Genomic DNA, 27,212 nt, shown 5'->3' on the forward strand with positions numbered 1-27,212 from the left:
CACCATCACCAGCCTGAGATGTTGATACAAGGAAGGATGAATCCCTGCTTTCATGTTGATGATGCCAAATTCTGACCCGACCATCCCAATGTCACAGCAGAAATCAAGACTCATCCGACAGGGCAACGTTTTTCCAATCTTCTATTGTCAAATTTCGGTAAGCCTTTGAGAATTGTAGCCTCAGTTTCCTGTTCTTAGCTGACAGGAGTGACACCCGGCGTGGTCTTCTGCTGCTGTAGCCCATCTTTCTCAAGGTTAGACGTGTTGTGCATTCAGATATGCTCTTCTGCATACCTCGGTTGTAACGAGTGATTATTTGAGTTTGAGTCTTTTTTATCAGCTGGAACCAGTCTGGCCATTCTCTGACCTCTGGCCTCAACAAGGCATTTATGCCCCCAGAACTGTCGCTCCCTGGATAGTTTCTCCGTTTCAGAGTATTCTCTGTAAACTCTAGAGATGGTTGTATATGAAAATCTCAGTAGATCAGCAGTTTCTGAAAAACTTAGGCCAGCCCGTCTGGCACCAACAACTTTGTCACATTCAAAGTCTCTTAATTCACCTTTCTTATTCTGATGCTTGGTTTGAACTGCAGCAGATTGTTTTGACCATGACTAAACGTCCTAATGCTTTGAGTTTCTGCCATGTGATTGGTTAATTAGAAATTTGCGTTAACAAGCAGTTGACAGGTGTACCTAATAAAGTGGCCAGTGAGTGTATATCATTATATATATATATATATATATATATATATATATATATATATATATATATATATATATATATATATATATATATATATATATATATATATATATATATTTATATGTCACAAAATAATACTTAGCAAAGCCATTTTATTTTGATTTATTCTATTGCTTTTATAAAACAGTTTACCACACTATTGTTATTATTAATATATATTATAATTATGGCCCAGATATGGTCCATTTTTAGGCCTTTGTATGGAAACCAGACTTGGTCCAGTCATGTACTGTAATTTACATGTGGCATGTGGGCCAAGCAAAAACTAATTGTATGGACCAGATCTGGGCCAGAGAAATTTTGCTATGTGGGATGTCTTGCTAAGTACAATACAGAGCTGTTTTTTTTTTTTTTACAATTAATCAAGTATATTTTAGTCCAGATACTTCTGTTTTAAATCGAGTTACCATTTAAAATTTTCAGTGTCTGCGCTTTCACAAAAGCAGAATTTTTGACCTCTTTATGCACCTCTAATTTTTTTAATTTGTTAGTGTTTATCAACAGAAGTCACATGCGAGTCTGGTGCAGCGTTGGCAGCAACGCTTGCTAACGGAGGCCTGTGCCCGCTCTCTGGTGACCAAGTGATGTCACCCCATGCCGTCCGCAGTACCCTGACCATGATGCAGGTGGCTGGCATGAATGATTATTCCAGAGCGTTTCATTTCAGGGTGAGTCTGTGACTAAGCTGATAAATAATGAGTCATGTTTGTATGATGCATTGCAGGTTTAGTGTCACTTTTGTTTCTTTTCTGCAAATCACTCCCACATCTCGAGGAGGATTTCTAAATAATTCAATTTGCTCCCACTTTCATGTAAGTAATTAAAAGAGCCCCTATCAAGACACGCTAATTAGCAATAATGGTCACAACCATCAGTGATGAAAAGCAGTGAAGTGTCCATGATGATTTGAAGGTTCTGTGTAAGAATTAGACATTACTCTACTGCCCTCTAATGGAGAGCGGTCAGATCCATTTAGTAATGATGAGCATCTTTCACAAGTGCTGAGGATTTACAGCTGAATTATTTATGGATTATATAACTGTGTTTAATATGGTTGTTACATGCAGGTGTCTGTCCCTGCCAAGTCCAGTCAGTCTGGTGTTGTGCTGATGGTGGTTCCTGCAGTTCTGGGACTCATGTGTTGGTCACCTGGACTGGATTGCAATGGAAATTCCTGGAGGAGTGTTCATTTCTGTGAGGTATGCTTGTGAGTCAGTATGTTGAAGTTAGTTAGACCTGCGGTTCTCAACTTTATTTTAAGACACCCTATTGTTTACAGTAATATTTGATGATCCTAAGACTTTTTTCCTTGATTGTTCTTGTAAACATTAAAAATATATCAATCAAACAAATAGAAGTGATTTTTCTGTTTTACCAAGAATCTCAAAGTTCTAAGAGGCCACATAAAATCAAATTTTACGATGTTTTTTTTTTTCTAGCCACATTGAGTATATTTACATGGATACCAATAATCTGATTGGTTAAACTCTGATTACCATGTAAACAGGGATTTTTGATTACCTTAATCTGACTAAAGTCATAATCGAACTAAACAGAAATCGAATTAAGACGTGAAGTATGGCGATTTTAGTCACATTAAAAGTGCAGAACAGACCTGCGAACACCTTAATCAAACTAGTAACTAGCAGTGTGGCACTTTTGCCGCATTTTGTGACAGTCTATACACATGGCTGTTTGACACTCTTCTCTGCACCTACAGAGTCAGTAATAGACCAGAGACACCTGCACATCGCGATATGCGGAGGTTTTTTTACCATATGGCGTGTGATATCAAATTCTATTAAAACAACACTCTTCCAGCAGGTCATACTCGCATCCCAAATCTCGTTTGTCAAGGGGACATGCATGAAATGTTCCTGAATGTCAAGTGAAAGCGCCGAACTGCAGTTAAAGTCAACAAATTAAAAATGAAACACCCAAAATTACTTGAAACTCTGGAGGAAATGTGGATAGCGTGGTGATGCATTGACGTTAATTGAATTTTGTTCTATAACATGTAAAACAGGATCATGTAGGGGGAACATTCAAAAAGCAACTCATGTAAACATCTTAATCATTTTATTGTCTTATTCAGATTAAGGCAAATAATTTGATTACTGATATCCATGTAAACGTAGTCTGTGTTGGTCATAGGATAAACATTTGATTCCTGCAAGTTAACGCACTGAAAACTTAACATTATTTAACCATTACCTCCTGCCACAAAGCTTCCACAAATTATAATATTATTTATGGAACCATAAAAGTCAATAAAGAACCACCTCCACCTACTATGCAATTAAAAGATTCAACTGAATATTTGATGATGTAGATCAGCGGTGTCCAAACTACGGCCCGCGGGCCATCTGCGGCACGCAATCAGTTTTGTGGCGGCCCGCGAGGCTTTTTTAAAATATCAATAGAATCTGGCCCGCTATACAAAATGAACGTAATTCAATAAAGAACCACCGGGTGTCGCTATCACATGGATTCAATTAAGCAGCAGTTTTTTCTATCTACCTATCTATCTATCTATCTATCTATCTATCTATCTATCTATCTATCTATCTATCTATCTATCTATCTATCTATCTATCTATCTATCTATCATCTATCTATCTATCTATCTATCTATCTATCTATCTATCTATCTATCTATCTATCTATCTATCTATCTATCTATCTATCTATCTATCTATCTATCTATCTATCTATCCTATCATCTTGATTTATCTTTTTTAAATATTCTTTTTTAAATATTTCCCAAATGATGTTTAACAGAGCAAGGACATTTTCACAGTATGTCTGATAATATTTTTTCTTCTGGAGAAATACTTATTTGTTTTATTTGGGCTAGAATAAAAGCAGTTTTTAATAATTTTTGAACCATTTTAAGGTAAAAATTATTAGCCCCTTAAGTCTTCAGAACAAACCATTGTTATAAAATAACATGCCTAATTACCTTAACTTGACTAGTTAACCTAATTAACCTAGTTAAGCCTTTAAATGTCACTTTAAGCTGTATAGAAGTGTCTTGAAAAATATCTAGTCAAATATTATTTACTGTCATTATGGCAAAGATAAAATAAATCAGTTATTAGAAATGAGTTACTAAAACTATTATGTTTAGAAATGTGTGGAAAAAAAATCTTCTCTCCGTTAAACAGAAATTGGGGAAAAAATAAACAGGGGGGGCTAATAATTTGGGGGGCTAACAACTCTGACTATATATATAAATATCTATATCTATATCTATCTTTATATATCTATATGTCTGTCTGTGTGATGTATGTCAAATTTGGCCCGGGACAACGTTTTTTTTTGCATCTGGCCCTCGGCCCAAATCCACCCCTGATGTAGATGATTAAAATGTCCTTCACACAAAGAAATTAATTGTTCCGAGAAATGTTCAGAAAGTTCTTTGGGGAAGAAAGTTTTCATTTATGGGGAGGAAAAAGTCTTTTACTGTTCACACATACTTTTTAAAAACTACATGTCAGTTTTATTACATGATGCACCGTAGAATGGAAGATTTAAGCATATTGTTTTGTTACTTTTCCCTATTTTCTGTGATTATTAAAATGTCCTAAATATATTGTTAAATATCTGACATGGTGGGTGATGGCTGCCACCATGTTATTCTGCACTGTAGTGGAGAGAAGAAATATGCTGGATTTAAAACATGTTAATTCATCAACTTCTCCTAAAATACAATTTAAAAAATTGTTGATGCTTACTGGCAGAAGAAGAGTAAATGTTCTGATTGTCCAAACAATCTGCATCCGATGTGAATAATGCACTTTGTCAATTTATGTTTAAAGATAATTATTAGTGCCGTCTTCATAGATATCAGCATGTATTTTACAAACTACAAATATTATGTTTTGCTAGTCCTTATGTGTATTTTAATGCCTGAAACCTAAAATAACCAGTATTTGTTTGAGAACCATGATACATTGTCTTAGCAAACAAAAAAAAACTCTGGCTTAGCATGAGCTTTTTGCAGAAAAGCAGATTTGAATTTAGCAGCTGATTATGTGACCCAATAAATGTTCAAATCACACCGATGTGATCGTATTTGTCAAAGGGTTAAGAGTGATACAAATTTGGTCTTTCTTGGTTCGAAAACATGGATGATAACTCATTCTGCACTATAATGTACATCCAATTCCATCTCTTTCTCTCTCTCTCTCCCCTCCCTTCCTCTATCTATCTATCTATCTATCTATCTATCTATCTATCTATCTATCTATCTATCTATCTATCTATCTATCTATCTATCTATCTATCTATCTATCTATCTATCTATCTATCTATCTATCTATCTATCCATCCATCCATCCATCCATCCATCCATCCATCCATCCATCCAGCAATCTGACCAACTTAAAGACTGTCAAGTAAAAAATCTAATCTTGTGAACATGGTGACTAATTATTGTCTGCTTATTATTATTGTCAAAGGAGCTGGTTTCAACCTTCCAGCTGCACAGTTTTGACATCAGGACTCCCTTCAGGCAGGTGCTGTGTTACAGACAGTGGAAGGTGGAGTCAGAGGTCTGGTTACTTTTTTCCATTTATTAGATTTTTTATCCTTTAAATTATTTTACATTTGTATGTACTTCATTTTTTACTTATGCATGTATGTAAATACATTTGAAGTCGAATGTATTACCCCTCCTATGATTTTTTCTTATTCAATTTAAAGTTTTCTAAATGACGTTTAACAGACCAAAGACATTTTTCACAGTAGTTCCTATAATATTATTTTGTTCTGGGGAAAGCCTTATTTCTTTTTGTTTGGCTGTTTTTTAAACAATTTTAAGGACAATAATATTAGCTCCCTTGAGAATAGTTTTTGATTGTCTGCAGAACCCTGTTTTCCAATAACTTGCCTATATTCTAACTTGCTTAGTTGAGATAATAACCTAGTTAAGCCTTTAAATTGCACTTTAAGCTAAATTTTGAAACCTTGCGAAGTAACTAGTAAAATAGTATGTACTGTCATCACTGGCAAAGACAAAAGAAATGAGTTTTAGGAAATTAGTTATTAAAACTACTGTTTAATAATGTGTTGAAGAAAACCCTCTTGGGAAATATTTCTTAAAGAATTAATTTCACAGGACGGCTAATAATTTTGACTGTTTATGAATGATTTATGTACATTCCTGGTACTGTTGGGTATATGGAAGTATATGAATACCATATTGCTAAATCTATGGAGGTAAATAAATTTTTTGTATTGAATTACAGGGGTACCAGATCATGAATGTACTGCTGGCTGCTTATAGAGGGGACCTGGTATCTTTGCGCAGGTAGGGTGTCCAAGATGCGTGCAAAAATGGTGCAAAGCTAAACACGCGCGCTGTCTGTGTTTGTCCGCAGTGTGTGTGTGCGTGCGTGAACTTTGTACCGACATTCAGGGGTGGACTGGGACTAAAAATCAGCCCTGGCACTGTAGCCACACCAGCCCACATTACTACACTGACACACCCCCATGCACGGACGCGCACATTCACTACTTAGATCGGTGTACAGATGGTGAAATAATATAAGCAGTACCATATGTAATAGATATTTAAATATTTAATGTATGTGACTGGAACAAAAAAAAAAAACTTATTTATAACAAATTTATATATGCAATCATTTCATTCATTCATTTTCTTTTCGGCTTTGTCCCTTTATTAACCTGGGGTTATCACAGCGGAATGAACCGCCAACTTATCCAGCATATGTTTTACGCAGCGGATGCCCTACAAGCTGCAACCCATCACTTGGAAACCTCTATGCACACACACTCACAAACATGCGCTACGGACAATTAAGCCTACCCAATTCACCTATAGCACATGTGTTTGGACTTGTGAGGGAAACCAGGAGGAAACCTACGCGAACATGCAAACTCCACAAAGAAACACCAACTGACCCAGCCGAGGCTCAAAATAGCGACCTTCTTGCGCCACTGCGCGGCCCCCTTTCAAGACTATTTCATTTAATTTTATGCATTTGGCAGCGTCTGATTTTAGAGACTTTTTTTTCTCTGAGCTTTTTGGCCCTGCCTTTAATTTTTTATGCTCCATCTCTAACAATTAGCTTGTTTGTAGCTTTATTTGACATTCTTGCCAGATTTTTGATTATGTCCGGTTTACCTCTGATTGGGCCATTGGGCCAATGCTTAACATTTATTATTACTATTATCATCATCATCGTCATCATTATCCTCATATTATTCACATCTTGAAACAGATAAAAGCTGCCTGCATGTAAAAACAATACATATAAAAAAATTAATTAAAAAAAACTGATTGGCCCACATTTAAAAAATGGTTTGCCCCTGCCGACATTGTGTGAGACTCATTGTTGCAACTCCACAACAAATGCTTCCAATACTCATTGGTAAAGTTCTTACTGTAGTATTTCTTACAAACTTTACATGAGATCTTCTTCCTTCATGTCTGTCTGTGTCTGAAGCAGCCTAGGGAGGAGCTTAATGCACGCTGACAGGCATGTGGAAATGTTGGGGATGAAGGACTAGCCTTAAAGCCGCAGTACAACGAAACCGCTACCTAATGGTCAGAGCTATACAATAGAAACTTGTGATAGGTATAATAAATATTCTTTAGGGTGTTTTGAGCTGTAACTTTACACAGTCTGGAGACACAAAAGACTTGTATTAAATCTGGAAAAAGGTAACATAGGTACCCTTTAAGTTTTTACAACTTACTTAAATGATATACCTGTAAATATATTACATGTAAAAATACAAAAAAATATGTTTTATGCTTTATATTTGTATAAATAACCATGAATATTATTTATATTCGTATTTCTTTATTTGTATTAAATTATATATATTTAATTATATTAAATAAAAAATAATACAACAAAGTATTTAGATATTGAAATGATATTTCTCGTTTTGCCTTTAATTTCTGTTCAATTCAATTGCAAACGTTGCCATATTTTTCTTCATATACATTCTTCAAAAAGATAACTGATTTTTTTTATCTAAATCTGAACTGATTTTTATTTATATCTTAATTTTGTTTCCAATCTGACTCTAAATGGCCACTAAACCAGTATTGTGAACTACAATGAATTGATTTCTCTTATGCAGGTACCTTCTGTTAGGAGCAGATGTGAATGCAGTGGATTATGATGGACGTTCAGCACTGCATGTCGCTGCCTCTGAGGGCCGTCTGGATGTCATCAGGTTCCTGGTGGAAAATGCAGGAGCAAACTGTCATCTGAAGGACAGGTAACAGTCAAAGTCATGCATAATGTTAATATTGCAAGACGGCTGTGCTAAACTTACCATCCTGGTCAGCAGAAATAATGTATGCCATGTTGATCTTACAGGTGGGGAAAGACTGCCTTACAGGAGGCTATGAGATGCAATCAAGACCCTGCCATCCAGTTTCTAAAGAAGCACACAGATAATGAAGAGAGTTTATGATGACATACTCAGAACCCACTAAGTGCATTTATTTAAAGATTTGATATTTACATTTGAGATATGAAGAATGTTATAAAAAAGCACAAAAGGCTTGGATGGAAAATATTAGTGCGTTGGCAAAAGTCCCAGAAAGCCACTCACTGCTTATTAAGAATCACAGAAAGAGATTGAAATCGTGGTTTCTCAATAAATGCTTCAACAGCATGTGTTTACTCACACAAGATTATGAATGAATCTGTACAAATGTGGTCATATTTTGCTGTTGCTGTAGGGTAAACAACAGAGTAAACAACAGTGACGGGTGTTCACTGGATAAGGCTATTTTTATATATTTGTAATAAATGTAATGTCCAGCAAGTTGGTGCATGTTTTATTAGTGACAAAAAAAGTTGTGCTGCTTTTTTATTTTTTAGAGAGAGCACCATTTATTTGAAATGTAATATTTCATACTGTTAAAAATATATCTCATTTCGCTTTTGATTTTTCCTGAATAAGATAATTTTTTTAACTTCTGACCTGTACTGCATCACATTTTTTACAAATATCAAATAATTATTGCTCTACAAATAAGCAGTGTAAAATATTTTTTTTACAATAATAACAAGAAATGTTTTTCAAACCATTTTTGATTTTCTGTTCTGAATTTTGATTTTTTTTATTTAATTTTTTTTTTAAAAATAGCATTCGGTGAGATGTACAGTGCTCAGCATATATAAGTACACCCCTCACAAATCTCTCATTTATATTTTAATAGGAAGCTAAACAATATTATATTAGTGCATATACATTAGTCAGTACTAAAGCCAAATCTGGAGCTTATTTGACAAAATAATTTAAAATAACAGTCTAAAAAATAGGACACCCAAATTTATATGCTATAGAAAAATATTACATTTTAAAACGAGGAAAAATCAAAAACCAAAAAAAAAATGGAAATGTTTAGTTGAATTTTTGTAGTTTGTAACTGAATTTAATGGATGCAGTGGTGCAGTAGGTAGTGCTGTCAACTCACAGCAAGAAGGTCGCTGGGTCAAGCCTCGGCTCATTTGGAATTTCTGTGTGGAGTTTGCATGTTTTCCCTGCCTTGGCGTGAGTTTCCTCTGGGTGCTCCGGTTTCCCCCACAGTTCAAAGATATGCATGACAGGTGAATTGTGTAGGCTAAATTGTCCGTAGTGTATGAGTGTGTGTGGATGTTTCCCAGAGATGGGTTGCAGCTGGAAGGGCATCCGCTGTGTAAAAAACGTGCTGGATAAGTTGGCGGTTCATTCCGCTGTGGCGACCCCGGATAATTAAAGGGACTAAGCCAACAAGAAAATTTATGAATAAATGAACTTGAATTTAATTGTATTCTCTTTAAATTTCTAAACATGTTTGGTGACTAAAATATTATTTTAATAAATATATCTGTTTAATAAATCTGTTTTGTTTAAATGCACCAAAAGACATATTCAAGCCTATATTCACTGAGAAATGGATACAAATATTCATTTTCAAAATGGGGTGTACTCGATTATGCTGAGCACTGGATTATTATATATATATATATATATATATATATATATATATATATATATATATATATATATATATATATATATATATATATATATATATATATATATATGACAATACAAGATCAATGAAAAGTATAGTATTTATTGACATGAGCATGACAATTCAGCAACTTGCACTGAAATTAGAGTAATTATTTTAAATTGTATTTAATTTATAGCATTATCATTTTGTCCTATTGTGGAATTACGATAATCCTATCAGACAAGGTTTAAGGATGTTTTTAAAATTGCATTTTTAAATATTCTGTATATAATGCCTTGCAGATACAAATGCCACTGCATACAGTATACATATAGTAGCAATGACCCAATCTTTTTCCAGAAGTTTGCATTAATAAATGACAATTGTAATGTGTATTAGTAAAAGAAAATACTTTTTAAAAATATATAAAAATACAATGCTCGTCAAATTATTTCATAATAATACTTCATTCAAATAGGTGTTACCTTCGATAGAATAATCAAAGTGAAAGTCTAGGCTATTTCAAACTTTAACTGGTACTGGTAAGATAATTTTGACCATTTAGTTTATTATTTTAAGCATTTAGGCCATTATGACGTTTAATTTGACAACTTACCCCAATATTGATCAAAATGTAAGTGCAATGTGGGCTATTTATTGTTATTAGTCGAGACTTAAACATGGATTCATTCATTAAAGTAAAAAGTGTGACAACTTCCCCATAGGGAAGTTATTTCTGGCAATTTTCAGAATATAGTCCTAAAGTAGGCTAACACTGTCCTACATCTCTACAACTGTCCTCTATCTCACCTTCTCGTGAAATGTTTGCGGCAGTAACCGATGACTGACCTCCAGGACCGGAGCTGCAGGATCTCAGCACTGCCCCTCCAATCAAATCTGGGCAGCGTCCCAAGGTGCAAAATAACAGCATACATTGCGACGGAAGGAAAGAGGGTGGAGAGAGCAATGTGGACTCACGGGCAGAGATAGCTAATGCACCGACCGAGCCATCCCGACTCGACGGTCCCTGGGACACATTTAAGGACGAAGGATGTCAGTGGCCGGGTTTAAGAAACAGTTTCACAAAGCTAGTCAGGTAATACGAGCGTTTTTCCGACGGTGAAAAGAAGATTTGTTATTGCGTATGTCGTTGGTTTTTAGCATAGATAGCACACGCGATGTCTGTACTTGGCACTTTTAAAGAGTTTTGTACTTTTGTGACATAACGCGTTTGTTGGGAGGATGTTGTAATCTCAGTTTGATTCGTGAATGAATTGTTCTTTTGAGTCGAATCTTTCTATTGAATCAAATTCAGTCAAATTTGAATCGGTTCCCCGGTGATAAGTGAACAATGTTGTTTAGCACTGCACAAGACATGAGGGTGAAGTTTGTTTTTCCCCTTATAAATCAGCCAATTTCCTCCATTCGTTACGAAAAATAAGAATAAGTTATTAGTAAAAGCGTAACCAAAATGTTTGCACGTTTTAACTTTCGTGGTGGTCATGTTTTGGCTTGTTCTCTGGTTTTAAATACATTGCAAGCCTATAATAATTTATTCACTAAATTGTATAGCCACAGAGTAATTATTAATTGACTGTTATAATAAAATCATTGCAATCAATTGGGTTATTTTGTGGTCAGATAAATTAAAATGGAGGAAAATATCTTATTTTCTTATTTTAATTTATTTTTGGCCTATGTTTTACTAAAATTAGTAAGTTAATTCAGAAATTTCATTAAAATTTAACTGAATCTTGTGATCAATGTAAACTGGCAAAAAAAGTTATTTTTATTTATTTTGATAATTTTTTTTGATAATAATTAAAGTGTTGTGCATCAAGAAAACCCTAAATGGGCTATTTACATTCAAATGTAGCAATGTTATTGTTAGAAAGGTCGTTAGTAGCTTATTAAAAGCAAAACAAAACTCTGAATCTGTTTTGAATCGATTCTTTGAATCGTTGTATTCGAACGAACCGATTCGCTGACAGTAGTAAGACTTTCCCTCCTTTCTTTTCAATCTTTCTCTGTTTGCCCGATGTAGAGTAACTGTATCCAATCGTGTGTGACCTGATGTGATGGCCTAGTTAATACTGAATAGTCTTACTGTTCAGAACTATCATGCAACGGCAGAAGAGGATGTTGTAAAACAGAAATTAGATTAAAGGAAATGTTTTATTTCTGCTCAAAGTGGACTTGTACTTCTTTTACTTTATTTATTCCTTCTCACACTGTGTTGCTAAATCTGTGTTGAGTTACTGCAGAGCTAAACATGCTAATATAAAAACTAGCAAAGCTACACAAGGGTGTTGTCTTTTTCTTGAATCCAAAGTCCACTACTATCTGATAAAGTTTTGGGTTTATGGTGGATAATAAAAGCTGGAATTGCTAATGAAGCCTCATTCCTGGAGCTTTTGTTTACAGTGTTAGGGAAAGTTTCTTGGTCTCCAAGCCAGCAAAAGTATGCTTTCCAAGGTCACATTCCTTTAATTCGCTCACCGCGGTCTGAATCCTCTTAGTGTTTGGGAAGTATTGGCTGAAGGACTGACTTTGATAAACACTTTGGTGTATGAACCGCAGGAAACAGATGCTCAGTAATCACAATGTGTTAAAATAGGCACGGCTTGTGGATTTCCGGGTTTTGTTTGAAATGTTGTTGGATTGATTCATGGGTTATCATGTCATTGTGCAAGGATTGCTATTAATCTTTAGAGATAATTTTTAGCCAGCTCTCTTTGTAGTATTCTTAATATTGTATCTTATATGTTAAGAAGAATCACATGTGTCCAAATAATAATAGGGTGTACAATGTTTAAATAGATATGTTTACATTTGTAATGAGAAAATGCTTTTTCAAGAAAATGCTATTTCTGTGTTTTGTTTTGTGTTTTGCTTCAAACAATGAGAGTTGCCATTTCTTTGGCTTTGTTTGTGAAATTGTGAGCAATTCATGAGTGAAAATGGTCTTTATGCCACTGTCTTTTCATTGTGCTTTTTTTCTTTTTTGTCAAGCCCACTCCACAAGAAGAAAAACAACCTTTTTTCCTCTCTGATTATGCTTACAGTTGCTAAAAGAAAAGATCAATGGCGTTGAAGGAACAAAACTGGATGAGGAGTTCCTCAGCATGGAAAGGGTATAAATAAATAATTCAATACAATGAAGAAAACATTTATTTGAAAAATGAAAGCCCCTTACCACCTTTTTATTGTCTTTATATTGATTGTTTTGTTGTAGAAAACTGAAATTACCCACAAACTCATTCTTGATATTGTTCCAAAAACGATTGGATATCTTCAGCCGAACCCAGGTATTTAACAATAGACCATTTTGAGGGTTGTAAACAAAAACAATGCTCCCAACGGATTTCCTGTTTTATATTTTTAATTTTTACAGCTTTCGAGAATCCAAAAAGAGCCACACTGATAAATAATGTTATGATGGCTGTTTCAACATGAAGTTATGATTTAATTGCCTCTTGTTACAGTTATGAAATAGTTTGATAGCAAGCAGGAAATGTTCATGGGCCAATGCCATCAATACATTGAAATGGTTTATAAAGGTTATTGTTATGTGTCTTTTAAGCCAATTTTTAGTTTATTGTTAAGAAAACATCCAAAATGCACTTTTAAGTAGGGCTGCACAATATATTGTTTCGGCATGGATATCACAATGTGTGCATCTGCAATTTTGAGTCTGAATTAGTTGACCTGGAGCTACTGTACATAACAGATGTGGTTTGTAGAGTCACTGCTAAGTTTAGACATAATAGAGTGAGTTTATCATTTGCATGTGTTTTTGAGGCCTTTGACTGAGCATTTTAAGACATGTTGGAACATTTGGCTTAAAATAAAATATGATCTTTGGAGGTTTAACAAGGATTTATCTTATTTACTTATGTTTAAAGAATTTATACGATTTATGGAAATAAGAAAGTTTTTCTTATTTAGAATTTTTGTCTTGTTTCTAGTCCAAATGTCAACATTTCATAGCGTAAAGATTATTTTACTGACCCCATTGGCAGATAATTTAGCATGTTTTAAATGAAAACTAAGTCAAAATAAAACACTATTTTTACTTGATCTAAGAATTATTAGATATTTGGACTACAGATGAGACAAAGTACGAAAAGCATGTTTTTGCATTGCGATTTCTTTTCTTTCTATTGCTGTTCTTCAAAGCTGTTAGACTCCCAATAAAACTGTCAATAAGTGCCATTCAAACTATTTTGTTTTTCTGTATAGCAATATTTATCATAGTTATAATATTTCCTTACATTTATATATACACACTCAAATCGCTTTACACATTTGGTGGAGTGGAGATGAAGCCAATTATGATATGGGGGTCGTTAGGAGATGATGGACAGAGTCCTTTTCGAAGAACATCCTGAGAATTTTTTTTTAATGACCACAGAGAGTCAGGACCTCAGTTTAATGTCTCATCTAAGAAGATGGTACTCAAAAAAAATAAATAATAATAATCGCAGAATCAGATTTTTTTGATATCGTGTAGCCCTACTTTAAAGTGTCTTTTGTCACGTTATCCGTTTTTTTCTGTAGATTTCATCTAATATACATATTTCTCCTGCACAGAGCCATAAATCTCCATTTCAAGAACTTTAACATACACCAAACTTCACTGTTTCATATCTGCATTCTTAGGTTTTAGTTTTGTTCATATAATGTATTTCATTATATATGAAAGATTGTTCAAATGTATTTTCTGAACTGTAGAGCTATAAAAATTGAGGATTTTAACCTGAAATCATCCAATGTTCAGATTGTGTGCTTGGAAATGCTTGCAAATTAGTGCATAATTAACAAAATGAAGTGTATTATCATTGAAATGTTTAATCGTAACATTTTAGAAAGCTTGTTATACAAAACAAGTTTGCAAATCTTTGTGTAATTGATCAACTGGGGAAGTATGGTCATAACTGTTTTACTCTTTTCACCTGCTGGCTTGATTTACTGCAACTATTTAAAGAATAGTTCAACCAAAAACGAAAAATACTCCACAATATACTCTTCCTCAGGGCATCCTCGCCGTATATGACTTTCTTCTTTGAGACAGTTGGAGTAGTTACAGTTTTTTTATCCTAGTTCCCTATGCTATCCCAAAAGTGCATAAATCTGTCCTAAATCTAATACATATGCCATCAGGGGGCTAATGTATGCCTTATGAAGCAAATCCATGCAGTTTTCTTACAAAAATATATTTAAAAATGTAATGATTCGCATTCCTGATGAAGTATGAATAATTATTTGCATGAATGTGAAGTTCTGTGAATAGACGCGTCTCACTGGAATAATTTACTATGCAGTTTGCTTACCACAGAAGATGATGATGAACAAGAAATCTAATTTGCTTGGGATTACTGTATAACATTATACAGTTTATGACTCGCTGTTCTGCTACGAATGCTTCTTGCGTCATGCATTATGTTGTACGTCAAGTCAGAGATCAGCCGTGCATTTGGACATTCAGTGATTTAAGTTTATCATTAAAAAATGACTACTATTTGTTGCAAAAACAGATCAGTCTGCTACATAAGATGTGCGTTATCCCCCCCATAAGCCTGTGACAATAGTCAATATATCAACTTATCGCACAACACATGGAGATAACATCAATAATTTCTGATGATGCAATACATATCGCCCATACATAAATGATTGTGCAACATCTCTATTGAAGGTGTCAGTGTCAGCATGGTTAAAAAACACTAGTATCCACTATAAATTACTGTAGTATATTTTATGTGGGTGTCTGGCAACTGAAAATAGATCTGGTACCAGATATTGCAGCCTCTGTTACTTTTTTCTTGCACTTTTTTGTTAACATTTATTATTATTTATCTAGGACTATTAAATGGCTATGATAAAAATTAAATATTCTTAAAAATAAAAAGTTTGGAAGAGTGTACTTGCATTGTGATCATATTTTATTGTCATTCTGGCATTATATAATGGGTGGCATAAGATGGTCTTAAAATAACAACAATATTGTTCATCGCATTATATTTTTGCGCAATATATTGTACAACAAAAAATCGATATCATGACAGGCATCTCTTGGTGGTGTATGGAGTAGTTTGATGATTTTTGAAAGTTAAAAGCATCATCATACAGCATGGAAGAGCCAGAATAAACATTTTACTCCAACTGTGTTAGTCTGACAGAAGAAAGTCATTTATTCTGAGTATGGCCCGAGGGTGTGTAAATTATGGGATCCTATTCATGTTTTTGGAGTGATCCTTTAAAATGTACTTTAATCACTAATAATATGATATTTATGCAAGATTTGTTCTTTAAGCTTACAGGGCGAAGCTCAGCATGCTCAGCACGGTGTCTAGAATTCGTGGACATGTGAAGGCAGTGGGTTACCCTCAGACAGAGGGCATTCTGGGAGACTGCATGCTGCAGTACGGCAGTGAGCTTGGAGCTGAATCTGGCTTTGGTATGTTTTGAGACATTGAATGAAACGCATTGATTGCTGTGTCACCTCTTTAAAGGAATAGTTCACTCAAAAATGAAAATACTGTCATCATTTACTCAACTTTCATTTGTTAAAAAAAGTGTTTAGAGAACACTAAAGAAGATATTTTGAGGAATGCTGGTTGCTGACACCCATTGTCTTTCATAGACTATTTCATTTCATTCATTCATTCATTTTCTTTACGGCTTAGTGCCTTTATTGATCTGTTGGGTCGCCACAGCGGAATGAACCGCCAACCTATTCTGCATATGTTTTTACACAGCGCATGCACTTTCAGCTGCAACTCATCTCTGGGAAACAATTTAATTTCCTACTATGGAATTTGATGGGCTCCAACAACCAGCATTCTTCAAAATATCTTCTTTTGTGCTCAACAGAAGAATGAAACTCTTGAAGGTTTAAAATAACACTATAGAGTGTAAATAATGAGATTATTTTCATTTTTGGGTGAACTTTCACTTTAAACTACAAGTTGATTTTTAAACTATTGTAGGTTTTGCTTTGCTTGAAATGGGAGAGGCGTTGAAACAAGTCGCCCAGGCCAGAGACTGTATGGACGTCCGAGTGAAACGAGCCTTCATCGATCCTCTGCAATCCCTTCAGCAGAAAGAACTGAAGGAAATTGGGGTTAGTCTTGTAAATAATGCTTCAAATTGTATATTTTTAATGATTCTTCCTGGCTAATATTCAGATAAATGAACAGATTTATCATTTTGCTGATGCAATAAGGTTATAGTTCACAAAAAAAAAAAGCGTATTTTGTTGAGTACAGAAAAAGATATTTTGAGTAACGCTGGAAACTGTTAACCATTGAGTTTCATTTATTCATTCATTTTCTTTTGGCTTAGTCCCTTATTTATCAGGAGTCGCCACAGCAGAATGAACTGCCAACTATTTGATATGTTTTACGCAGTGGATGCCCTTCCAGTTGCAACCCAGCACTGGGAAATCATTGAGTTTCAAAATATTTGTTTTTCCTACTATGGAAGTCAATAGTTACAGGTTTTCAGCTTTCCTCAGAGTATCTTCTTTTGTGTTCAACAGAAGAATGAAACTCATAAATGATTGAAACCAGTTGCATGTGAGTAAATAGTGAGTGGATTTGAATTTTTTACGTGAACTATCTCTTTAAATCCACAAAATGAATGCGTCAGTGTTGTGACTGATTTGAAATGTAATCTGTGCATGTATAAGGAAAAAACAAAGACATTGATTTTTGTTGTGAATGATGATGTAACTGTAGCTTTGTTTCTTTTTTCTGGTTGTCAGTTTCATCTGAGAAAACTTGAAGGTCGGCGTCTGGATTTTGATTACAAGAAGAGACGTAAAGGAAAGATTGCAGACTCTGAAATTAAGAAAGCGTTCGACAAGTTTGAAGAATCCAAAGAAATGGCTGAAAGATGCATGTTTAATCTCTTAGAGAAAGATGTAAGTAATGCAAGTATAAATTATATTTTTTTCCATTGTCCATTTTTCCATACAAATTACAATTTTTTATAGACTTAAATAAAAACCAATATTAAACACAGTACTATTATGATGAGATAACTATCATTGTATAACATTTACTTATATTTGTATATATTTAATTTAAATATATATATATATTTTTTATACAATGATATTTTACTTCTACATTTTAACAAAAAATAAAAGCCGAATTTGCCAGAGGTATGAATAATTTTAGACTTGACTGTTTATATAAATGAGTACCACCCTCACATATCTTTTTTTTAGATGAATAGTTTATATAGCATTCTTTACAATAATGCACAATCGCTGGCCACTTTATTAGGTACACCTTACTAGTGCTGGTTTGGACCCATTTTTTCCATCAGAACTGACTTAATCCTTCGTGGCATAGATTCAACAAGGTACTGGAAATATTTCTCAGAGATTTTCAATATTGACATAATAGCATCACGCAGTTGCTGCAGATTTGTCGGCTGCACATCCATAATACGAATATGCCGTTCCACCACATCCCAAAGGTTCTCTATTGGATTGAGATCTGGTGACTGTGGAGGCCATTTGAGTACAGTAAACTCATTGTCATGGTCAAGAAACCAGTTTGACATGATTCCCGCTTTATGGCATGGAGCGTTATCCTGCTGGAAATAGTCATCGGAAGATGGGTACACTGTGGTCATAAATGGATGGACATGGTCAGCGACAATACTCAGGAAGGCTGTGGTGTTGATGACATGATGCTCAATTAATACTAATGGACCCAAAGTGTGCCAAGAAAATCGAAGACAGAAGTCGAGCAGAAATCAAGCCTCATCAGTTATTGTAACGAGTAGTTACTGCTGCCTTTCCATCTGCTGGAACCAGTCTGGCCATTCTCCTCTGACCTCTGGCATCAACAAGGCATTTGCACTCACAGAACTGCCGCTCACTTGATATTTTCTTTTTTTTTTTAGACCATTCTCTGTAAACCCTAGTGATGATTGTGTGTGAAAATCCCAGTAGATCAGTAGTTTCTGAAATACTGACCAGCCTGTCTGGCACCAACAACCATGGCACGTTCAAAGTCACTTAAATCACCTTTCTGTACCTAATAAAGTGGCCGGTGAGTGTATTTGTGCATATACATTGGATTAGTCCGTACTAAAGCTAATCTAACAAAATAACTTTAGATTGTAGTTCTAAAATTAGAACACACAAATTAATATGGTGGGGAAAATTATTAAATAATATTTCAATAAACTGGAAAAATTAAGAGAAACATGAAAATACATCACATTTTGTTTATTTTTTGGCCAATAACATTTGCAATTAAATATATTATTTTAGAACCCCAAACTTCTATTTTTATGGATATAACTTTAATAAAGCTGTTTATTAATTATTAAGAATATTTGTTTTCAAAAGGTGTTGGTCTCATTTATGCTGAGCATTGTATACATACTATAAAACTGTTAACTTTTAAAGCTATATAGTATGTATTTAGATATAATATAATCGTATTAATATTATAATAATCATTTGTGTTTAATTAGTATTATTTGTGTTTATTTGTTTAAGTCATTTTGGCATATTGTCATTTTGTTTTAGGTCCAGCGGATGCAGCACCTCTCAGGTCTTTTAGAAGCAGTAATAGACTATCATCGCCAGTCAAGTCAGATTCTGGAAAACCTCAGGAGTAATTTACAGACCAAGTTAGTTTTTTTTCTATAAACATTAGATTCCCCATACCTTCATCTCATTTCAACTGCCTTCTTTTTTTTCTCTCCTGTGTCTAGGATAAGAGACGCAAGCAATAAGCCCAAAAGGGAATTTGCATCTAAATCAGTTGCGAGCACAGTGTGCTATACGGATATTTATGGATTTTCCACATGCTCATCCGGACAGTCATCAGGTGTGAAATTATGTTATTTGATTTCATTAAACATGAACAGTTTACGAAGAGTTTGTGAATTCATTGCGAGCTGAAATGCTGTATTATGTATCACAGATACTGAAATTACTGAAGCTTTGAGTGAGAAATGTAAGTCACTGTTAATGTGATGCACAAACTCACTCTGTTTATTAGGCAGATGCGAATATCCCAGCATTTCTTTGCCACTGATGTCTTTAATCTTACTTTAATAGATGCTCCGGTTGTGGTTCACCGTCCTGAACAAGTCACCATTAAAACTCCAACAACAGACAAACCAGCAAGCATCAGTGAGTAGATCAGTCTGAGTGCTTTTATTCATTATGGATGCATTGCATTGAAATGACCAAAATGACGGTAAAGCAATTCAAAGCAAAGCAAAACAGTAGGACAGTCTTAAATTTTAAATAAATGCTTTTCTTTTAAACCACATCAATGAACACTGAAAGATATTGTGATGTTTTCAACAAAGTGATTTTGTTAACAATGATTTATGAAGGATTAGTGACATTAAAGACTTGGTCAAGATGCTGAATATTCAGTTTTGCATAACAGGAATATATTTTATTTTAAAATCTAAAACTAAATTGTAATATATACAACATTAAATTGTAATAATATTGCACAATTATGGTATTTTTACAGATTTTTTTATCAATATATATTATATATATAAATATAAGAGGACTAGAAATAGTACAGAATATTCTAATTATTTTTACATACATTTTACATAATAATGAGTCTTTTTTATTTATTTATTTATTTTTTTTTTTTTTACATTTTACACCTGTTCAGTATAACATTATAGAGATTTTTTTTTCTGTATTTGAAATTATATCAGATTTCACAGCCGTCTAATGATGACTGTATTACCAGAGTAACTTGCTTTCAGAAAAGTTTTTATGAGTGATTACACATTGATAGCCAATTAGAACAAATCTTTTTTTGAGAGTGCAAAACATATAACATAGGGTAAGAAAACATTAACAAAAACTATTTAAGATATCTATCTAACTATGAGAAAAATCACATGAGTAGCAGTGCGATATGGCTGTTTATTGGCACTGGTGTGTTGCCTTAGTGTCCCACCAGTGACGATATACAGCTATATCATGCACTGTTACTCATGTGATATTGTGTTTATACAACAGTTTGACGGCATAATCCTTTATATAAAGAAGAAAATCAAACACAGAGACACAGAGTCTCAAAAATCCTACTGAAAAGAACTACATTATTCTGCCGTTCATTTACATCTGCAGCTGACGTCAGAACAGCAAAAGACGTTGCTAATTTACAAATTTAACTTTAGAGCTAGTTTTTGAATGATTCTGTAGCATACTATTCTAAAGATTTAGCTCACATGTTAAGATTATTTCTCTATTTCAATCGGGAGATTACAATAATTAACCCCGGAAAAGCCAAAGCAAAGCAAACACTAGCCGATTAATCTAAACACTTGCTGGCATTTCTTTTTTCTTTCTTTTTACTGAACTGCATTAACGAAAACAGGAGACTCATTAGAAACAAACAGATGGCCAACCAAAAAGTAACTGAGGATTATACATTGCCTCTTTTGACCTAAAAAGAGCACCTACTTCTGCTACCCACAAATCAGGTAATCAGCTAGACCTTATTTACACACGACACTGCTTCACTGATCAAACAATAGTAACTCCACTACAAATATCTGATCATTTCCTTCTGTCTCTCAACATCCACATTACTCCTGAGCCGCCACACACTCCTACACTGGTTACCTTTCGCAGAAACCTACGATCTCTCTCACCCAATAGACTATCCACCATTGTTTCAGACTCTCTTCCTCCATCTCGCAAACTCACTGCACTTGATTCGAACAGTGCCACTAATACACTCTGCTCCACACTAGCATCATGTCTAGACCGATTATGTCCTCTTGCATCCAGGCCAGCCCGTGCCAGTCCTCCTGCACCCTGGCTCTCGGATGCTCTCCGTGAGCATCGCTCAAAACTTCGGGCTGCGGAGAGAATTTGGCGGAAAACTAAAAATCCTGCACATCTCTTAACATACCAAACTCTTCTGTCCTCTTTCTCAGCTGAGGTTACTTCTGCAAAGCAGACGTATTACCGTCTGAAAATCAACAATGCCACTAATCCTCGCCTACTTTTTAAAACATTTTCCTCCCTCCTCTATCCTCCTCCTCCACCCGCATCCTCCACACTTACTACTGATGACTTTGCTACATTCTTCTGCACCAAAACTGCAAAAATCAGTGCTCAATTTGCTGCACCTACAACAAACACGCAAGATACAACACCAACACCACACACACTCACCTCTTTTTCTCAGCTCTCTGAGTCTGAGGTGTCCAAACTTGTGCTATCTAGCCATGCAACCACCTGTCCACTCGATCCCATTCCCTCTCATCTCTTGCAAGCCATCTCTCCTGCAGTCATACCAACACTGACTCACATAATTAACACATCTCTTGACTCTGGTTTATTCCCCACTACATTTAAGCAGGCTAGGGTAACCCCACTGCTAAAGAAACTCAACCTGGACCATACGCTACTTGAAAACTACAGACCAGTATCCCTGCTTCCATTCATGGCCAAGATTCTGGAGAAAGTAGTGTTCAATCAAGTCCTGGACTTTCTTACTCAAAACAATCTCATGGACAACAAGCAATCCGGCTTTAAGAAAGGCCACTCAACTGAGACTGCCCTGCTCTCGGTCGTGGAGGATCTCAGACTGGCTAAAGCAGACTCTAAATCATCAGTCCTCATTTTGCTGGACTTGTCAGCTGCTTTTGACACTGTCAACCACCAGATCCTGCTATCTACGCTTGAGTCACTGGGCGTTGCGGGCACTGTTATACAATGGTTCAGATCTTACCTCTCTGACAGGTCATTCAGGGTGTCTTGGAGGGGAGAGGTGTCCAACCTACAGCATCTAAACACTGGGGTACCTCAAGGCTCTGTTCTTGGGCCACTTCTCTTCTCCATCTACACATCATCTCTAGGACCAGTCATCCAGAGACATGGATTCTCCTACCACTGCTATGCTGATGATACCCAGCTATACCTCTCTTTTCATCCTGATGATCCCTCGGTTCCAGCTCGTATCTCAGCCTGCCTGTTGGATATTTCACACTGGATGAAAGATCATCATCTTCAGCTGAACCTCGCAAAAACGGAAATGCTTGTAGTTTCTGCCAACCCGACTCTACACCATAACTTTTCAATCCAGATGGATGGGGCAACCATTACTGCATCCAAAATGGTGAAAAGCCTTGGAGTAACGATTGATGACCAACTAAACTTCTCTGACCACATTTCTAGAACTGCTCGATCGTGCAGATTTGCACTCTATAACATCAGAAAGATCCGACCCTTCTTATCTGAACATGCAGCTCAACTCCTTGTTCAAGCTTTTGTTCTCTCCAAACTGGATTACTGCAACTCTCTACTAGCTGGGCTTCCAGCTAACTCTATCAAGCCTCTTCAACTGCTCCAGAATGCAGCAGCACGAGTTGTCTTCAATGAACCTAAACGAGCACATGTCACTCCGCTGCTAGTCCGTTTGCACTGGCTGCCAGTTGCTGCTCGCATCAAATTCAAAACTCTGATGTTTGCCTACAAAGTGACTTCTGGCCTAGCACCTTCTTATCTGCACTCACTTCTGCAGATCTATGTGCCCTCCAGAAACTTGCGTTCTGTGAATGAACGTCGCCTCGTGGTTCCATCCCAAAGAGGAAAAAAATCACTTTCGCGAACGCTCACGCTCAATCTGCCCAGTTGGTGGAATGAACTCCCTAACTGCATCAGAACAGCAGAGTCACTCGCTATTTTCAAGAAACGACTAAAAACTCAACTATTTAGTCTCCACTTCACTTCCTAATCTGCAATTGCCTATTTGAATATCACACTAACTGTACAAAAAAAAAAAAAAAAAAAAAAAAAAAAAAAAAAAATTACTAACACTTCCCTTCTTAGACTTTACAGACCTGAAACTTGCCTTTAGTACTTATTCATTGTTGCTCTTAGTGGTGTAAATTGCTTCCTTGTCCTCATTTGTAAGTCGCTTTGGATAAAAGCGTCTGCTAAATGACTAAATGTAAATGTAAATGTAAATGTAAATATACAAAAAGTGGTCAAAACAAAATGCATACATTCCTGATAGAGTATGTAAGTCCCAGCTCACACTCAATAGACTACAATTTCTATGGTGAATATACAGCACCGCAAAATAAAAAAAGACAGAGATCAACTTAGAATGTCACTCACCATTTTTATAATGTTTTGATCAGCTGTAGTTTAAAAAACTCCAATCTTTTCTCCTTTAAAGGCTTATTTTGCGGTCTCTGTTGCTATCTTGTGGATGGACAGCGTCAACCATCTTTGCTCTGCTCAATAACAGGCTAACGGATGCGGTGGCTCTCAGAAATTATTAATATTTTGAAATAGGCACTATCCTTATAAATAAACTGCATAGCTTTAAAGAAAAAGTACATTATATCGTCCAACAGATGCTGTACTCTGTGTGACCAGAATAATACAGAAGGGTGAGGAGACTGTTTGAGTATCAGCCAATAAGATTTGAGAACCAGACAGAACTGTTCTGTTTAAGAATATATATATATATATTCTTAGCCCCTTTAAGCTTATATTTTTTCTAATAGTCTACAGATCAAATCACCATTACACAATAACTTGCCTAATTACCCTAACCTGCCTAGTTAACCTAATTAACCTAGTTAAGCTTTTAAATGTCACTTTAAGCTGTATAAAAGTCTTGAAAAGTCTTGAAAAATATCTAGTCAAATATTATTTGCTGTCATCATGTCAAAGATAAAATAAATCAGTTATTAGAAATGAGTTATTAAAACTATTATGTTTAGAAATGTGTTGAAAAAAATATTTTCCGTTAAACAGAAATTGGGGAAGAAAATAAACAGGGGGGCTAATTATTCTGACTTCAACTGTTTATATATATATATATATATATATATATATATATATATATATATATATATATATATATATATATATAAACAGTTGAAGTCAGAATAATTAGCCCCCCTGTTTATAAATATATATCGGTCGATGGTAAATGGACGAATGGGAACAGGTTTGGAGAGTCTTGGAAGAAAGTGGTTAATTTTTTTTTTTTTTTTTTTTTGAACAATTCAAAACTAACAACAATTAGAAAAAGCCAGGGTATGACAACAATCAAGGAAAAAGAAAATGACAAAAAATAAAAAAATAAATTAAAATAAAAACATGTAAATGTTTGCATATTTGCATATATTAATGCACTTAACAGCTTTCTTATTTCTCAGATTATAGATAGTTTTTATATAAAGCTTGAACTCTGACTTGAAAATAATAAACAATGGCTTGGAATCACTGTACTTGCTTTTGTGTATACTGAATTTTGCCAACAGAAGTAATGAATTGATCAAAAATACTCTTTGTGTAATGATCTGTTAAATGTAAGAAAACCAAATAAAACATTTTTAAAACAAAGTTGAAAACTGGGCATAAGGTTGATGGGTAAAATGAGGTGCCAGATCTGGATCAGGCTGATCCTGGTGTTGTGTCGAGAAACGCACCCCTCCCGAAAAATGAACCCCCTCCAAAATGTGCATCTATTAACTAAAATTGATTTTAAAAATTATAATAATAAAGTTATGACACTGATGAGAGCAACTGAGGTGAGTTTCATGAATAGAACCCTACCCTTACAGAACATATATAAATAAATAAATAAATAAATAAATGAATAAAGATTGACTTTAAATACAATACCAATGAGATTAAGTAAATGTTTAATTTGTCGTTTAGTTTAAAATGGCAACAATTTTATATGTTCCATGCAGCCGAAATGTCTGTTTAAAACCCACCAAAAAGCCTAATTTTCAATATTATTATTTTACTTTTATCTGTAAACCTAGTGCAGTTTAAAATGTGTTTCACTTCTTGTGCTTGCTCTATCCATCAAAGTAATAATTATTTTACATTTTAATCAATTATGGCCTTTTGATTTTTTTTTTTAAATGTACACTGAGTATGTTATGAAAGTCTATGAAGGGGTGCATTTTGCTGCAGAGGTGCATTTCTCAGCACCACATTGGCACAAATGAAGCCCTTTCTACTATCAGATGAGTACATTATTTTGCAATACATGAGATAAAAATAAGGATGAAGCAAACAATAACTGTTTTCATCTAAACCACACCCTGGAATGTGTCTGTGCAATGTTTAATTTAAAATGGCATTTGGCTTGTAAAAGAAGCTGCTTAAATAAACATTATTTTCCTTCATGTGTGCTAGATGATAGAGCTCCCCCCCTGGATCAGCCCTGCTGTCGGGCACTGTACAGTTTCCAGGCAGAAAACCAGGGCGAGCTGGGCTTTAAAGAGGGCGACATCATCATTCTAACCAGCCAGATAGATGAGAACTGGTATGAGGGGATGACCAGAGGCCAGTCTGGCTTATTTCCCATGAACTACGTCAAAGTCCTTGTACCTCTGCCACAGTGACGACCACAGGACACAGCTGGATAACATGAACATCTCCAGTTTTTGGACATTAAGAAGCTCTGATTATGTGATAATAAGGTTAATATGTGAAGCACTTCTGAGCCCTTGCTGTATATTTATCTGTATTATTACTATGCAAAGTTACGTATCCTGCCTTTTTGGTTATTTTTTACGAATCTATCAAGATGTTAAATAGTTACACTGCTGTATTAACGTCTTAAGCATTTAATAGCATCCAAACACAAATTCCTTCTCAGGACGGATCCTTTCTATCCATATTGATCATTCAGTCCTTTGTCTTTATCAAAAATAAGTCCTAGTGTGCACTGCATTAATACGCTGCCGTTTATATCCATTGTTTTTGCTAGGAATGTTGGATCATTTACTGGTTATTAACAAGCACTGCAGTCTTATGAACTGTCTTCGATGTGTTTATTAAAGGAATAGTTCACTCAAAAAATCCTGTTCAATTTCTCACTCTCTGACCATCCAAAATGGAGGTCACATTTTTAAGTAGACCATTAAAAAAATTCTAGCTGAAATTGGGCTCTTTTGTCATTCTTAAAATGCCAACAACTGCTGCCAGTACTTTAAGAGTAAAACAAAAAAACATATACAGGTAAAACTAAGTAAATGCCCATTCTCTTAAAGATACATTTGAGCTGAAATGAGTGGACAAATGGTAATATATATTCACTTTTAAACTCACATGTGAGCTAACACTATTTGTTCACCACAATTTTATGTAAGTTGCAGCATACATAATAAACACGAGGAAAAATACAACATTTTCCGTACATGTCCTAAATCTTTGTTGTAAACAATGTCAGTTCAAGTTTGTCTTGTGATTAAAGGTATAGTTTACCTCAAAATTAAAATTCTGTCATTGTTTACTGTCCTTTTGAGTAAACTTTGAGTTTTAACCATTTTTTTTTTCAAACAGTTTGAGTTTTTTTTCTGTTGAACAAAAAATAAAACATTAAAGACTGTTAGAAACCTGTAACCAATCATTGGCTATAGTAGTAGCTAGCCTTTGCCCTATGGATGT

General features: G+C 34.8%; 2 protein-coding genes and 1 long non-coding RNA gene across 8 annotated transcripts in view; 2 read left to right on the forward strand and 1 right to left on the reverse strand.

The window, feature by feature from the left end:
• The window catches only part of glsl (glutaminase like), a 28,946-nt gene extending 19,939 nt beyond the window's left edge, over positions 1-9,007 (forward strand). Inside the window, exons 16-21 of the mRNA XM_009297984.5 lie at positions 1,254-1,430; positions 1,830-1,961; positions 5,226-5,318; positions 6,015-6,076; positions 7,882-8,022; positions 8,124-9,007. Of these exons, the coding sequence (XP_009296259.2) occupies positions 1,254-1,430; positions 1,830-1,961; positions 5,226-5,318; positions 6,015-6,076; positions 7,882-8,022; positions 8,124-8,220 (702 nt within the window). The 3' untranslated portion in view covers positions 8,221-9,007. The remainder of the gene's footprint in view (positions 1-1,253; positions 1,431-1,829; positions 1,962-5,225; positions 5,319-6,014; positions 6,077-7,881; positions 8,023-8,123) is intronic.
• On the reverse strand, positions 7,886-11,631 carry LOC141380955 (uncharacterized). The gene is made up of 3 exons (XR_012400384.1): positions 10,568-11,631; positions 8,080-8,184; positions 7,886-7,981 (listed from the first exon to the last, which is right to left on the reverse strand). It is a non-coding gene; the product is annotated as an uncharacterized lncRNA (long non-coding RNA).
• Positions 10,708-26,706, forward strand: sh3gl3b (SH3-domain GRB2-like 3b). Of its 6 annotated transcripts, NM_200181.2 has the most exon segments (11): positions 10,727-10,853; positions 12,823-12,891; positions 12,993-13,065; positions 16,074-16,217; positions 16,750-16,883; positions 17,526-17,684; positions 19,314-19,417; positions 19,502-19,617; positions 19,714-19,746; positions 19,851-19,925; positions 25,956-26,703. In NM_200181.2, coding segments are annotated over 11 exon segments (1,161 nt in total). In that variant the 5' UTR covers positions 10,727-10,808; the 3' UTR covers positions 26,165-26,703.
• The last annotated feature ends 506 nt before the right edge of the window (positions 26,707-27,212 follow it).

The sequence above is a fragment of the Danio rerio genome, chromosome 25 (genome assembly GCF_049306965.1).
Source record: "Danio rerio strain Tuebingen ecotype United States chromosome 25, GRCz12tu, whole genome shotgun sequence".
Classification (NCBI taxonomy): Eukaryota; Metazoa; Chordata; class Actinopteri; order Cypriniformes; family Danionidae; genus Danio; species Danio rerio.

Bases quoted from the DNA above. Each gene is read 5' to 3' on its own strand.
- sh3gl3b (XM_005163002.6), top strand. From the start codon at position 10,809: ATGTCAGTGGCCGGGTTTAAGAAACAGTTTCACAAAGCTAGTCAG. The intron at 16,218-16,749 runs GTATGTTTTGAG...AAACTATTGTAG, and splicing joins TGGAGCTGAATCTGGCTTTG to GTTTTGCTTTGCTTGAAATG. The intron at 19,618-19,850 runs GTGTGAAATTAT...TTACTTTAATAG, and splicing joins CTCATCCGGACAGTCATCAG to ATGCTCCGGTTGTGGTTCAC.